The sequence below is a fragment of the Thamnophis elegans genome, chromosome 6, assembly GCF_009769535.1.
Source record: "Thamnophis elegans isolate rThaEle1 chromosome 6, rThaEle1.pri, whole genome shotgun sequence".
Lineage (NCBI taxonomy): Eukaryota > Metazoa > Chordata > Lepidosauria > Squamata > Colubridae > Thamnophis > Thamnophis elegans.
In genome coordinates, this window is record NC_045546.1 from 83,066,509 (window position 1) to 83,082,885 (window position 16,377).

Sequence of the window (16,377 nt, forward strand, 5' to 3'; positions counted from 1 at the left end):
CTTGGCTTCAGAAGTTGTAGGTGCTACATAAGATGTAGGCTTTTAAGAAAAGACTGGAACGCCACTTGTGTGAAATGGTGTAGGGTCATCTGCTTGATTGTGTGTGTGTGTGTGTGTGTGTGTGTGTGTGTGTGTGTACTAGTTGACTCCAAGGTTCCTCCCAGTTGTATTCACTTGAGAGACCGCCTGCTGCCAATTACCTCCACCAGACCGATTAGATCGCACAGACTAGGCCTCCTCCGAATTCCATCCACCGGCCAGTGCCGACTGGCGACTACCTGGAGGAGAGCCTTCTCTGTGGCTGCTCCGACCCTCTGGAACGAACTCCCCGTGGAGATTCGAACCCTCACCACCCTCCAGGCCTTCCGTACAGCCCTTAAAACCTGGCTGTTCCGACAGGCCTGGGGCTAAAGAACCGTTGCCCCCGTCTCGAATGGTATGATTGTTGCGCTTTTTAACTATGTATTGTTTTGTGTTGTTGTCAATGGTCTGTATCCCCCTTCCCTTGTTTGAGTTGTGAGCCGCCCTGAGTCCCTTACAGGGAAAAGGGCGGCATACAAATGAAATAAAACTTCAAACTTCAAACTTAATTGATTGATTGATTAAATTATGGAAAGTTCTCAGAGTAGAAAACTCTATTTTCCAGCATAATCAGGAAAAAAAAAACCTACAGGAACATCGACACCAATATACGATATACTCTGAAGAGATGAAGATTCACATTCCAGAGAAGAGTTATAAATGAGACCTTTTCGCCCACAATGCCAATCTCTGGATGATGTTGCTAATTCAGTCCAACAGCAGCCGACATGATTTCCACCTGCCTACTTATGCATTGCCAGGCAAAATGATTAAATCAGAAAAAACAGTAACACTGTTGGGGATTATGTTATTTCCCCAATTATAACTTAGGTCTGAAGTGCAGCATGAGCAAAAATCTGACAGCTATTATATGCAGTTCATTTTATCCCATATAAAGTGATGACAAATTGTGGGTAAGACATTGTTTAAGCTGGGAAAGAAAAGCCTCGGTCGCTGTGCTTGAGTTTGGCAGGGTGGGGGGTGGGGAACCTCTACTTATGTCCCTGAATCAAAAGATTACTTTAATATCAATATATATTCGTTTAAGTAAATGCATTATCATTTACTATGAATGTTGTCAAAACCTTTAAACTGTCACAAGGAAACTCACATTTCCCCCTTCCCCACTTGAGACATTTGCAGTTCTCAGGCATAAAATTGGAAATATGGAGCAAACCTCCTTTGAATTACATTCTAACCAAATACTTTTTTCAATGTTGTAGCGTGGTGCCATTGCTTTCGCGCCAATTTACTCAGACTCAGCTTTGCTTTGCTAATCATCGTTTGTAATTAGTAAAAGTACACTTAATTCTAAGAATGGAGTTGAGTGGCTTCTTTCCTGGTTATTAAATGAAGCAGCACCTGACTTTAAGCTGAGTCTGAGTAAATTGGCGCGAAAGCAATGGATATCATGTACAATTCAATCCCCTCCCCTTGGCACCCCATTTCATAGTCCAATAATAATTCACCCAACCGCCAGGTGGGAGATATCTTCAAAAAGCATCATCAGGCTAAAATGCTGGACAGTTGGCCTTGGCGGGAAACTCCCTTCTGCCACATGCGCAGAGAGATGGTCAGGACATCTTCTAATAACAATCCTCCAGCACATAATAATTCCCCTCCCAAATACCATGCCCCCCCTCCCCGTTTCAATGGCAACCGAAGCAGCAGCGAAGCAGAGGCTGACAGTTAGGATTTTAATATGCCAGAATATGAAAATAAATGCATGAAAGTATTAAGTCTTCTGTCTCAGGTTTTGTAGAACTATTCGGCTGTTTAAGAAGCAATTTATACTACTACCCTTGATTTTTTTTTCCTCATTGAACTTTTTTTGGATTTAACCTTAAGTGTGTAATTAGTAACTGACCTGGTTGGGCTTTGCATTCTCACAGACAATAACATCATAGTCCCTGGCAAGCTCCGGAGGGTTGTCATTAACATCGAGGATTTTAATTTCAACAGGGACATGGCTCAAGAGCCCAGGGCTGTCTGTAAAAAAACAGAAAAGAAAACCCACAGAGTTTAAAAACATATACATGTCCAAATAAAGTGAATGAGCAATTTTAGAATCCACTCTTGACTGCAAAAAACGTGTCTGTCCCTGGTGCTCTCCATGGTCCTGAAAGAAGCTGAAAAAAGTAATTCACAACCACTTGTTAAGAAATCTAGGTATTTCCTCTCAAGAAGATTATTTTGGAAGAATCCAATGCAATAGCAATCTGATACAGGTAAAGCTTGCTAAGTTTCCAAAAATGGAACTCATGTCATTAAACAACAGGTTTGTAAAATGTGGGATGTGACTTGCTATAGAAAAAAGAAAGATGCCTGTTGCATATTCTTATGTTATCAAGAAAGCAATCATCAGCTAATTTCATTAGAGTTTACAATTTAATATACAATAAATAATTAGGAGCTCTGGTCTGTTAAAGCATGGGAAAAGTCAATTAAAATATTAAGAAGTTAAAGATCTTCTTCAGATGATATGCTTTTCCTGTTGCTTTTGTTTTGGGGACATTATTTTAAACTCAGTAGTAACTCATTAAAAAAAATTAAACCACTCTGGTATTGCTTTTGTTTTTTAAAAGAATATAAAATTAAAATGAGTAGGCAAATGAATCACAAATAAGTATGAAAGGAAGTGTTATTCCCCTACTGAAAAAAGAGAAAAGCTCCATCTATACCTGACCCCCTCCTCCATCCAGTAACGAATGCCAAAACAAACTTAACTGGAATGTACTTTATTAGCAAGAAACCAAAACCTCGGTGGCTGAAAGCCAAGCATAACAAACAGATAAGGACCTTGGCAGCAATCCAGCCTGCCAAGCTAGTTACAAAAGTTCTTCAACTTTTAGTCAATGCGTTGACTTCTGCAAGAGGGCCGCGTGCACAAGCAGTCCTTATTATAGTCTGGAGAGGAGCCTAATGACCACCAGCTGAGTGCAATTACTTCCTGTACTTGCGCAACTGTTCCTGATGCCTATTAGCTCTTCGGAGCCGAGCATCCAGGAACAACTCACTGCTGGCTTCTGGATCACTCTCCCTTGCCTCCTCCCCACTGGTCCAAGCTCAGGCACCTCCTGGTGGCCAACCAGCCTCTCTGCATCCTGCTCGGAGTCGGACCCCTATCCAGGGTCCTCCACATCCTCCAGAGCCGACTCATGGGGCCCCTCGCTGTCGGAGTCTGGTGGCAGCTCCAACAGCTCCTGCTGGGCCACAACAATACCTATCTCGAAATGAAAATATTCAACCACCCCAATCATTTGGTTTCTCCTTCCCCATCAAATTGCCATTGTCACTGAAAATTTTGTAAAACCAGCAGACATATATCCCATCATTACAGTGATAGGCTATGACCGGGGCATACTGGTGCCTGCTGGGAGTATTGGGTACCATTCCAGGATGGTGCTCCGGAGGGCCCACCCACTCGCCCTCCATCCTTTCCTGTATTTGAGATCTTCGGAGCTTCCGCACATGTGCACAGAGCGTATGGCACCTGCACGATGCTCCACTGAGCATCTGGAACGTCACGGAGGCATGACGGAGCAGCACAGATGGTAAGTACGTATGCATGTGCTGTGCATGTGTGTGCGTGCATTGTGCGTGTTCATGCAATGGACTCTGGGCCCATTGCACTCTACCGGTAGCAACGGGATCCAGAACCCACCACTGCATCATTACCTTACTAGCCTGTTCTGACCCCCCTTTCTCCGTCCAGGAATGAAAGCCAAAAGCTACGTAACTCAAAAGGTTCCTTTTAATCAGTCCAAGCTCTTGTTGGCTGCAAGCCCAAATAAACAAAGATAATAGCTCTGGCAAAAGTCCTATAGCTCATAACAAAATGCAAACCCAGCTTTTCTTATCTCAAAACCACTTATCCAAGTTGGCTTCTCTCGGGTTATGAATGCGAACAAGAACCATAACTAGAACAGGAATGGAACAGAACGTGGACTTCTGCAACCAGGGCATGGCACCAACAGTTCCCTTTATACTCAGGAGAGGATCCCAATGAGCAACAGCTGCTCGCAATCATCTCCTGTAAGTACTCAGTTGTCCCTTCCACCGAGTAACCCTTCGACGGGATGCATCCTGCAACAACTCACGAGTGTTTCCCTGAACACTCCCTCTGATCCAAGGCTCCACCCCCACCTGGTGGCCAACCAGTCTCTCCTCGCCCTGCTCGAAGTTGACACCCTGTCCAGGGTACTCCACCTCCTCCGAGGCTGACTCATAAGCCCCTTCGCTGTTGGAGTCTGGCGGCAGCTCCAACGGCTCCTGCCGGGCCACAACACTAGCCATTATTGATTATAGTCACAATCCATTCCATAAATTTCATTATTTTAGGTGTCTTACATGCCTGCCTTACAAAAAAAAATAGGCAAAGAATAAATACATGAAAATCTGGATCATATTTCTGCACAACACATACATAATTTGCTTACTTTTTGAAATATTTGACCAATGGCATTTTAACAGAATTTCAAAAAAACCCATAAAGTACAAGGAAAAAAATAAAAGGAAATAAGGAAAGGTTAGCGGGGAAAGCAAAATTGGGTGGCACAGGCAAAAAATGAAAAAGCTATAGTAAAAAAATAATAATAGCTAACTTTCTTTGGTTCAGATGTAAAGATAAAATACAATGATCTTTTAAGCTATAGCATACAGGACTCCTATAATAATAAACACTTCTAGACATCAAATCTGAAGATTAAAATTTAGTTTTCTTCAATTTCAAGCAAAATGTCCAAACGTTGTTTCCAATTAGAACTGAAACTAGAGAAACTCTATTCTTTAATCAGAGTTGTAGGTATTTGTGATTGTGGTACTGACAATACTACTAATATATCTCAAGAAAAAAACTACTTTAGTCTTGCTGACTTGCATCTGAATTGCTCTCTATTCCATTGTGATTGAATTTGGTGAGGCTCTAAATTTCTTTGCAAGCCACCTTGTATTACAACCTTATACCTCTTTCCTTAGGAGTAAATACCACTTAATTGGAAATAGATCCAAGGAAGCATGAATAACAATGGATGCATGAATGCAATATCCTTTGTTCATAAACATCAACATTAAAAAAAAAATCCAATTTTTAAGATTGGAACACATGTAGACTTTAATTTTCAAATCCTTTCTTCCCTTTCTGAGACACAAAATACAAAAAATATTGCATTAAGGAACAGTTTTAGTGTGTGTGTTTTTCTTCTTCAGCCATATATAGCATATTTGAATAGAATTGATATTTAAAACCATTAAAATAAAGTTTACATTTAAATTTAAAATAGCGGGAAGTCCATAATGCTCATATTCTTCAGCATGCTCAAATCAATATGCTAAAATCAATTCTAGCCAGATTTTACTACTCTATGCTTTTCACTGAATGGATCCTTCTGACTCTGCTCCCTTTGAGAAATATAAACAACCAACTAATTAGGAAAAAAAAATCTTAGCAGGATCAAGTTGTCTCATCATCACCTTATGGGATGTTTGAATGTTCTTTGGCTCCCACGGTAAATTATAAATGCAAAAAGAGAAAAACAGGAGCAATATGGGAAGAATTTGCCCTTTAAATAATTCACCAAAGAAAAATAAATCTCCAATAAATTAGCCATCAGGATGAACAAAACAATTTCATTAGCAGTGTTGTTGCATAGGCAATCATCCAGTATTCTCTGCCAAATACAAGGCAGGTTAGGGGATTAACATGCTGTAACAATTATGTGTGCAAATGAATGTTACATTATGCATTGGAGTTACAATCCTATAATAAAGTGTGAACAATGAAAGGTTGAACTCATTTACTTTAATCATAGGGTACCAGACATATCAAACTGATAACTGTGCGATGGTAATAATGAAGGACTAGAAGCCAAACAAAATTGGTCAGTTTGCTCCGGGTTTAAGTTTTTCTCATTTTAAACATTAATCCATGTCACAGAAAATGGACACCCTAATTCTTTAAAACTACTTTTTCATTTAAAAAAAAAATCTTCTTCTGAAAATATGCTGATAATCGGGAAACTGATATACACTAATTGAGAATTTTCTACATTCTCTTTTTGATATCTTCTTGGCCAGTGGTGGGATTCAAATAATTTAACAACCGGTTCTCTGCCCTAATAACCAGCTGGGTAGGCGGGGCTCAATGGTCATGTGACTGTGTGGGCATGGCCAACTCAATGTCACTCAGGTCAATGGGCGCTTCCCCTTAGCTGTTACAATGTCATAAGGGTTAACCGGAGAGGCAGTTTCTGTAAGCAGGGCAATCAAGATTAGGCTAGAAACAACACCAGAATGTTTCCTTCCTGCCTTCCTTACAGGATTAGCCCTGTAAAGTGGGGAAAAAAAACAAAATGAGATTCCTTCCAACAACCGGTTCTCTGGACTGCTTAGACAGTTAACAACCGGATCTCCTGAATAGGTGCAAACTGGCTGAATCCCACCACTGTTCTTGGCTGTCATTTTAGATTCAGAACATACAGTATATTGTTTGATTTCTCTACTTCAGCACTCTCTGGGACACCCATCTTAATTTTTGTATATTGATGTATCCAGAGAGAGTTGTTTGTTTGTTTTTTGTGGGGAGATGAAATACCTAAAATTGTGACTAGATGGATTTGAGTTTTATTAAAGCCTGTCCAAACACTAATGTGCTACAAGAGCAACCTAAAATACTACACTCACTAGGAAAAGGACCCAGAAAAATATCTCAGAAGACCCTAAGCATCCAGCTAGTTTTGAAAAGTTAAAGAGTACCTTGAAGAGTTACTGACATAAATATAGAGAACTTCCCAGAAATTTGGAATAAGGAGATACTTTACCAAATCGGTGGCCTCCCACTCAATTAATTTATGAAAAACTGTTTTTCATTATTATTGTACAATGCAGTAGATACTAAAAATGGTACTGAAATATTTTATGTTGGATAAGTTAAAGATAGTGGAACCCCCCCCCCCGGCACCCCATTTTGGAAGCCTCCTGGGACCAAAAAAGAAGAGTGGGAGGCACCCCCCTGCGCTCCTTCCCCCAGCCCCTGGGCATGCCTACGGTATTGTAGGTGTTATGCCTGCTTTGTATGCAGTTTTATTCCTCTCTAGCATTCATCTCCATTATTCAGTGACGCACTTCTTGCCACGCTAGGATTTACCTCTATCTGCTCCTGTGAGGCACTTCCTGTTCCTGTTGGATGTATATAGTTATATTCTTGATGGCTTGTATCAGTGGTGGGTTTCAAAAACTGTTGGAACTTCTTCTGTAGGTGTGGCCGGCTTTCCGGATCCACTGGTGGAACCTCTTCTAACCGTTTTGGTAGATTTGACAAACCGGTTCTACCAAATAGGTGCGAACTGGTAGGAACCCACCTCTGACTTGTATAGTGTTTTAACTGCATTTTGATTAAACAATATGTGCTGCAGAGATCCGAACATCAGCTGGCTGGTGGGGCTCAGCTGGGGCGTGTGCCAGCAGAGAGGCCTCTGCATACCACCCGTGGCATGGGTGCCATAGGTTCACCATCATGGGACCAGCACATACGTGCAAGGGGAACCTTTACCTAAGTTAAAGATCTGAAGGAAGTTTTAAAGCATACTGTTTAGAATTGTTCTCCAGTTGTCCCATTTTGGTTAGGAGGATACAGTTTACCTTTACTTAATCCAACTCCCCCACATACCCCAACTTTCAATGACATCCCTTGCCTTGAGCCGAGGTGGCGCAGTGGTTAAATGCAGCACTGCAGGCTACTTCAGCTGGCTGCAGTTCTGCAGTTCGGCTGTTCAAATCTCACCGGCTCAGGGTTGACTCAGCCTTCCATCCTTCCGAGGTGGGTAAAATGAGGACCCGGATTGTTGTTGGGGGCAATATACTGACTTTGTAAAACCACTTAGAGAGGGCTGAAAGCCCTATGAAGGCGGTATATAAGTCTAACTGCTATTGCTATTGCTATTGCCTGTCACCTGTTTCTTTGGATACGTTGAAGCAAATAGCTAGTCAATTATCTGTCTAATATGCTTTTTTTTTGGGGGGGGGAAACAAAAATCTATAAGGAACACAGAGAGGTACATGAATGTTTGAATGAATGAATGTTTATTTCATTTGTATGCTGCCCTTTTCCCCTGAAGGGTGACTCAGGGCAGCTCACAACTCAAACCAGGGAAGGGGGATACAGACAAATTAACAACAACACAAAACAATACATAATTTAAAACACGCAACAATCATACCATTCGAGATAGGGGCAACGGTTCTTTAGCCCCAGGCCTGTCGGAACAGCCAGGTTTTAAGGGCTTTGCGGAAGGCCTGGAGGGTGGTGAGGGTGCGAATCTCCATGGGGAATTCGTTCCAGAGGGCTGGAGCAGCCACAGAGAAGGCTCTCCTCTGGGTAGTCGCCAGTCGACACTGGCCGGCGGATGGAATTCGGAGGAGGCCTGGTGGGTTTTTATATTTTGTTTTTGCATTTTCCCACATGCTTCATTCCCGTGAATGCTCATCTGCCCATAACCCCCCTCTCCCCATAAAATAAGAGAAAGGTAGACAACCAGAACAATAGCTGAGTTAGAGGAGAGGGTAAAAACAGACCAGCACTTGCTATCTTTTGTAGCAAATCTTGCAGGGGAAATGAAACCAAATAAAACAAAATCAGCCTTTCTCCTCTTCCTTACATGGCTGCTAAAATATTGACCAGGCTATAAAATTATACCCTTTTAGAATACTGTTTGTGAGTCTACACAAGAAATATGGTCGTTGTTATGTTTTGGCATTTCAGGGTGTTGGCGCTTAATAAAGCCTGTAGTAATCTGTCATTTTTCTTCTCCAAATAATTTATTATCCTCCAATATGTTCCTCTAAACCTCATCGGTAGGTTGTTGTTGTTGTTTTTTTGCTCTCCTGTCTAGCAAAGTGTTTGGAAAGAAAACAAAAAATCTAAATAAATGATCTGGATAAGTCACGCAAACAATCCGTTTCAAAATTGCTTTCTAAAATATACATCTATTACCAGAGAACCATTTGTGCAATTTTCTTTCATACAGAAATTTCACTTTGCCTGCTTGGAAACGGACGTAAAGCAATTGTGTGCATTTTACAAGATTTATTTTCCAGTTATTTAAAGCTATTTTTTTGTTTGTTTGTGAGAGACCGTAATATAAGGATATGCAGAAAAATAGTTAGAAAGTATTTTATTGCAACTAGAGGAATTTTTTTTTTTATTCTTGAGGGGAGAGTCCTTATTTATATTGCTTTGATAAAAGGTAACTCATTTTAGGAACAAGGTAGCAATTCCCTCTCTCTATACAAAGGGAATCTTTCAACAAAATGGTACCGCTGACTTTGATTTAGCACCTCTTGAAAAATAAATTGCTCTGTTTCCTTTATCTTTGACAAGTCTCTGAAAGAATCCACACAGTAGTCCTTCCTATAAGATCTGGTATCCTCTGGGGATGTAGTAGGTTACAATCCCCATCTTCTAAATCCATACGAGGGAAAGCCTGGCTTAGCCAACAATTTCCCTAACCATGTTTTAGAGATCAAGATAATGGTTTTTTTTTCTCCTCTGCATTTTTCCTGATTTTTTTAATTTATGGTATTGTCCAAATAATTCAATTTTCCTTATGCCACTAACAACATCCAAAAACACATTTGTCTGTTTTTATTCCCTTTTATTGAGACACCTCCCCTTTTTACAGTTTTCCCTATACCATTGCCAAGACCAATGGAGTTTTTTATCTGCTTTTTATTTCCCTCTATTTCTACCCCTTCGTTGTCTTTCCCCCGTTCTTCTTTAGATATCTGCTTCTCTGGGTTCAGAATTCTATTTAGGCTTGATTTTAATGATTTATGCATATATTTTTTTTTTATATAATTTCACATAGTTCTTCAAATTCCCAGTTTTCCATGATATCCAGTTCCAAAGTTACAGTTAGTTGTACAATTCTTATTTCAGAGTTTTGATCCACCTTAAATTCATCTACTGCTGTGGGGAAGAGCCAGTGGTGGGTTTCAAAAATTGTTCGAACCTACTCTGTGGGTGTGGCCTCCTTTGTAGGAGTGGCTTGCCACCCATGTGACCGGATGGGAGTGGCTTGCCACTCATGTGACCGGATATGAAGATGCCGACAACACTTGTCAGAACCACCTTAAATTACCTCACACACAGCACTGGCATGCATAAGAATATGATGTAAACTTGTTTTTTAAAAGGCATCTTTGGTTTGCGTTCAACACACGCAATGTTCTGATTGCACCACAAATGCAGTAGTCATCCTTACCTTTCACAGAGGCCCTGAGTTTTATAATTATGAGCATGATAGTGTAGAATAATCATATCCAAGGACCAGTGGTGGGTTTCAAATATTTTTGGAACCTCTTCTGTAGGTGTGGCCTGCTTTCCGGGTCCACTGGTGGAACCTCTTCTAACCGGTTCGGGAGATTTGACGAACCGGTTCTACCGAATAGGTGCGAACTGGTAGGAACCCACCTCTGGGAAGAGCTATGGGAGCCATCTTGGTCTTTTGTTCTTCCTTAATGTCCAGTTCCAAAATTGCAGTTAGTTATACAAGTCTTATTTTGAGGTTCTGGTCCATCTTAAATTTAGTTAATTCAACTACCGTGGAACCGGATGAGAAGCCGGGGCCATCTAAACCTTTTGTAGAGAAAAAAAAGGAAGAAAGGGGTGGGGGAAACCTTCGCATTTCCCAGTTCTTGACTCTGTTATTATTCTTTCCCCTGCCACCTTCTTTCTCCGGTCGACCTCAGCTGCTCAAAACATATCAATTGGAACAAACTTTCAAACAGCTAGATTCGGGTACATTTCTCTTTTGCCTCCTGCTTTCCCAAATTCTGATTTATGGCAGTTGGTTAATTAAAAATTCCTGCAGTCAAGGTTAAGTTATCAGTGAGAAGAAGTTTTTTTTTTCTTGATTTTTTTTGGAGTTGCTTAAGATATATTAGTTGGAAGAAGTTCAAAAAAATAAATCCTTCGGAATGTTTGGTTTCTATTTCAAATCTGAAAACAAATTTAGAGTTTATATTTGAGTGGGTTTGTCACTTCTCTTCTTTCTCCCTTTCTGTCCGAATTTGTTTCAGACAAATAGCTTTTGGTAGGGGCTGGTGTTTCAACCCTCCATTTTCCTTTTTTCTTTTTTTTCTTTTTTTCTCTTTTTCTCTTTTTCTCTTTTTCTTTCTTCTTTCTTTCTTTCTTTCTTTCTTTCTTTCTTTCCATCTTTTTTTCTTTCCTTCTTTCCATCTTTCTTTCTTTCTTTCTTTCTTTCTTTCTTTCTTTCTTTCTTTCTTTCTTTCTTTCTTTCTTTCTTTCTTAGAAAATCCTGATCTAACCATCAATATTATTTATGCTCTGAAGATTTCTTTGCCTTTTCCAGATTAGATTTATGGCTGTGGGTTAGATATATTTTCTTACCAGTCTTTCATCTCTTTTGCACCTTCTTGTTCATTTACTTTGACTGGAAGTCAGCATCTTGTCAGCCATATTGCTGCCGCCCCCACTCGATTCATGAGGCAAATCTCCAACCTGTGAGGGACCTGTTGCCTCCCTCTAGGTCTGATGAGATGCTTCCCTTCTTCACTCCCCCCCTCCAGGGGGGTTCTGATCCAAAAAAGGATCCCCGGGGCACGTTTGTCAGAGAGGGTTCATGTGAGACTCTTCAGAGATCACATCCCCCATGTCTGTCTAGCTGGAGAACTTCCTCTCTTGTTTTAAAAGCTGATTATTTAATAGCCTCTGCAGATATCAGCTACAATTTAACCCATCCTCTTCTTGAACTGCATCAAATGCAGAAATATGCCAGTATGACTGCCACTATTTTATCCTAGCTGATGCATATCATAGGCATCTAAAGGTTGAAGACACTTAAAGAAAAAATGTTTCAACTTCCTATATAATGATAAAGAGGGAGGAATATTCCTTCAAATTGAGTTTGCTACCTGATATTTTCATAGACACACCTCTATGAGGATTTTTGGCCATGATACAAATGATTTTAAGTTAAGAATTTCCTAGTTTAGATTACAATCCTAAAAAAATCCTAGTGGCCTTCAATTCAAGTTTACATATACTTACCTTTACAAGATTGGTCACAAGAGTTTGTTTTCTCAGCAATTCTCTAAACTTCTCTGAGCTATGGCAACCATCCTTTTCTGTCACCTTAATAGTGTTAGCTTTGGCGGTCCCACTCCAAGGCTCATACTGTGAAAACAACTTCCATTTGGTTTCCTTTTACTTAATTGTCTTTGCCTGGCCATTAAAAGATCAATTAATTAATGAACTAAACTGAAATGAACTGAAATGTCTCAAGCTCTGTTCGTTTTTCTGTTTTTTTAATGTGTGTCAACACGACAAGAAAATGCAAAGGGATAGAGTTTCAATCACACTGCCATAACCATCATCTTGCCTTCTGTTAATTCCCACATACATTTGGCGTATCTATCTATCTATCTCTCTATCTCTCTATCTCTATCTCTCTATCTCTCTATCTCTCTATCTCTCTATCTCTCTATCTCTCTATCTCTCTATCTCTCTATCTCTCTATCTCTCTATCTCTATATCTATATCTATATCTATATCATCTATATCTATATCTATATCATCTATATCTATATCTATCTTTCTAAATCTAGATCTAAATCTAAATCTAAATCTATCTCTATCTAAATCTAAATCAATATCTAAATCAATATCTATATCTATATCTATATCTATATCTATGTCTATATCTAATCTATGTCTATGTCTATGTCTAAGTCTATGTCTATGTCTATGTCTATGTCTCTATCTCTCTATCTCTCTATCTCTCTATCTCTCTATCTCTCTATCTCTCTATCTCTCTATCTCTCTATCTCTCTATCTCTATCTCTATCACAAATACAGCACATCTATATCTATATCTATATCTATATCTATATCTATATCTATATCTATCTATATCTATATCTATATCTATATCTATCTATATCTATATCTATATCTATATCTATATCTATATCTATATCTATATCTATATCTATATCTATATCTATATCTATATCTATATCTAATCCATCCATCCATCCATCCATCCATCCATCCATCCATCCATCCATCCATCTATCTATCTATCTATCTATCTATCTATCTATCTATCTATCTATCTATCTATGAGATGTGGGGGGGGGAAACCCTCTGCTTCTAATTTTGAACATTGTTAGACAATTGTAGACATTTTATCAGAACTGATTGGTGCAGAATCCATGAAAGCGTGCAAGCCTTTCTGTCTGTTAATTTTTTAAAGATGAAATTACATAATCACTCGCTTGGATGAAAGGGATCCAGGGTTAAGTGTCTTCATTAACAGTAACATTTTCATTAAAATGAAACTCCTCGTCATTTAAATAAAATGGGTTTTGTTAATAACAAACTGAAATAAATACTGAAACAACACAAAGATAGTTACTTGACCTAGTTTAGTGACTTGATTGCTGTGGCTATGCATGCTTTGAAAACAATTTTTAAGAAGTGTTTTGCACTACCCAACCCTCTCTGCTATGTATTACCGCATACACATCTACTTTCCAGTTTTGCTTGAAAGAAGATGTTTATTCTTTAAATAGCAAATAGGCGCTGTGTTTATTCTGGGATAGAAATACCTCTTCCAAATTATTAACAGTTATGGAGAGCTGTATTACTTGCTGTTGAAGAAAACTAGCCAGGATTAGAATTCACAATTTGAAGTTATTTGCTTCCATAAACAAGATCAGGCAATGCAATTCTGAACTAGAGCCGAGATGGCGCAGTGGTTAGGGTGCAGTACTGCAGGCCACTTCAGCTGACATTTCTATAGCTTTCTATCTGCAGTTCAGCGGTTCTAATCTCACCGGCTCAAGGTTGACTCAGCCTTCCATCCTTCCAAGGTGGGTAAAATGAGGACCCAGACTGTGGGGGCGATATGCTGACTCTGTAAACCGCTTAGAGAGGGCTGAAAGCCCTATGAAGCGGTATATTAGTCTAACTGCTATTGCTATTGCTAACTATAATGCGGACACCATTAGCCAGAATGGATGGAAAGTGCAGTTCAAAACATTGAGAAGATACCAGATTATTTGTGCTGACTTCAAGCAATATCCAAGTTTAAAAGCAACTTTATTAGTCAAATTTATATAGATGCTCATCTCATAAACAACTGACTCTGGATGGCATACAATGAAACTAAAAACAATTTGTCTGGACTTATACATTGTAACTTGCAGCAAATTGAAAATGGAAGCACACGGTGTTTTTTAAAAAAATATTTTTTTAGCTTTTGTAAGCTACAAGCAATTCACTATTAATTTATTAGCTTTCACAAATAAAAATATAAAAAAATACAAACTAAGAAAAAAAATAGAAAAATTAAAAAGTGCAAAAATAAAAATATAATAATGAAAACATGCATATTAAAAAATTACTTCCCTCTTCATCAAAAAAAGTACAAACAATTTCAATAACTTACCAGTACTCTGATTCTACAAGAAAAAAAAAATCCCTTCCTCTCATATCTCATCTTTGATCTATAAATGTATTTAAAGCTTCATCCTTTGCTCTGGATCAGCAAAAGTCCAGTATTACCACAAATAACAGCATACAGATTTTAACCTTGATTAATCCAACTTAGTATTTGTAATTATTAAGACATTAGCTGGTTTTATTTGTAAATCAAAGGTCATATCTTGTTTCATATAATTTTTCTAACCTGTTATTTTTATTCAAATCACCTTCAGACTCAATTTTCTCCAGCAAGGTCTGTCCCTCTACCAAAATAGTTTATAGTTTATAGTTTATAGTTTTTATTGATTTGTATGCCGCCCACTCCTGAAGTCTTTCGGAGTCTTTAAAGACTCCTGTCTTTAAATGTCATTTTTATAGTACCAGGTAATCTTGAGAGAAACATCTGTATGCATTTTTCCCAAATATCCTCAAAGTCTTCTACAGTTTCTCCCCCAACTTCTTTCCTTCAATAATAATGTTTAGTTCTTTCTGGTTCCTCTAGAGTCCAAACTTCAAAATCCCCTCTTATCATGTTTTCCTCCAATCAACAACATTTTCCCATAGGAAGAATTTTTTTTATATAATTAATTTAAAATATTTCATATTTTTAAATAAAATTCAGGCACCCCACAGGAAGGATTCCTGTAATTAATTTCAAAGTGATACTTCAACTCTAACTGGCTCTTTAATCAATTTATAGCTTTCCAAAATTGATCTGCTGATCTCTATTTTGATGTTTATTCCAAAATAAGAATCTTTTCATCAGTAATTTTCAGTAATGAAGTATGGTGTCCAGTGTCTGCTTGGAGGTTCCAACTGGAGCTGGACAAGACAGCAATTCTCCAGCACTTACAACTGTAAATCCTGTTGTTTTACAGTCATCTCGTGGGAAGTTTTTATAGATCACATATAAATCATCCTGAGTCGTCTTCTTTTTTGAGAAAGGAATTCTGAGAAGCCAATCCATTTGTCAGCTTCTGGTCTGGCATGGTCACCAGCTCTGAGGACCACAGAACTGTCTTCAGTTTGCCACGACTTCCAGTGGTGGGTTTCAAATTTTTTTACAACCTATTTTGTGGGCGTGGTCTATTTTGTGGGTGTGGTTTAGCACCATGTGACTGGGTGGGCATGGCCAACGTGGTGTCACTTACCAGGAGATGTCATGGATTGGGTAAAATGTGGCGAAGCTCACTTAACAACACTTTTGCTTAGCAACCAAAACTTTGGACTCAATTTTAGTCATACAGTAAGTCAATGACTATCTCTGCCTTCCTCTTCATGGTAGCCTGGTGCTAGTAAACTCCTTCTCCTTTCCTGCAATTTTCCTCTCTGTTAGAGGCACCAAAGTAATCCAGACAATGTAAGGTTTCCTGCTGCAGCAGAGGGTTGGACTAGATGACCTCTGAGTAGCCTTCTAGCCCTAAATTGCTGTGCTGTTTTTCTTTCTTTCTTTCCTTCTTTCTTTCTCCCTTCCTCTGTGGGAAGCAACTAACACCTCCCCACCCCCAAATAAAATATTACTCCCAGAAAGGCTCATTCCACATGCCTGCCAGATAGATAATGAGATAATGAGCCTATAGAAAGTTTGGCTCCATTCACAAGCAGGGAATGATCCAAACCCTTTAAAAAAAACCAAAGCCCATAGTGCACAAACCCCAAAACTTCAAAAACATAGAACCATATAAGAATCCTACCTTTTACCCAGTTTGTTATTCAGTTGACCTAGAAATAAACTGCTGAATGTCACTTTGCAAACTTCCTTTTTCAATTTAAAGTAGGTTTCAATTTAA

At 39.0% G+C, this 16,377-nt stretch overlaps 1 protein-coding gene across 3 annotated transcripts in view; it reads right to left on the reverse strand.

Moving 5' to 3' along the window:
* Nucleotides 1-16,377, reverse strand: part of CDH18 (cadherin 18) — a 197,313-nt gene that overhangs the window by 20,893 nt on the left and 160,043 nt on the right. For all 3 annotated transcript variants that reach the window (XM_032220478.1, XM_032220477.1, XM_032220479.1), the window contains exon 8: nucleotides 1,949-2,070. In XM_032220478.1, coding sequence (XP_032076369.1) covers nucleotides 1,949-2,070 — 122 coding nt within the window. The remainder of the gene's footprint in view (nucleotides 1-1,948; nucleotides 2,071-16,377) is intronic.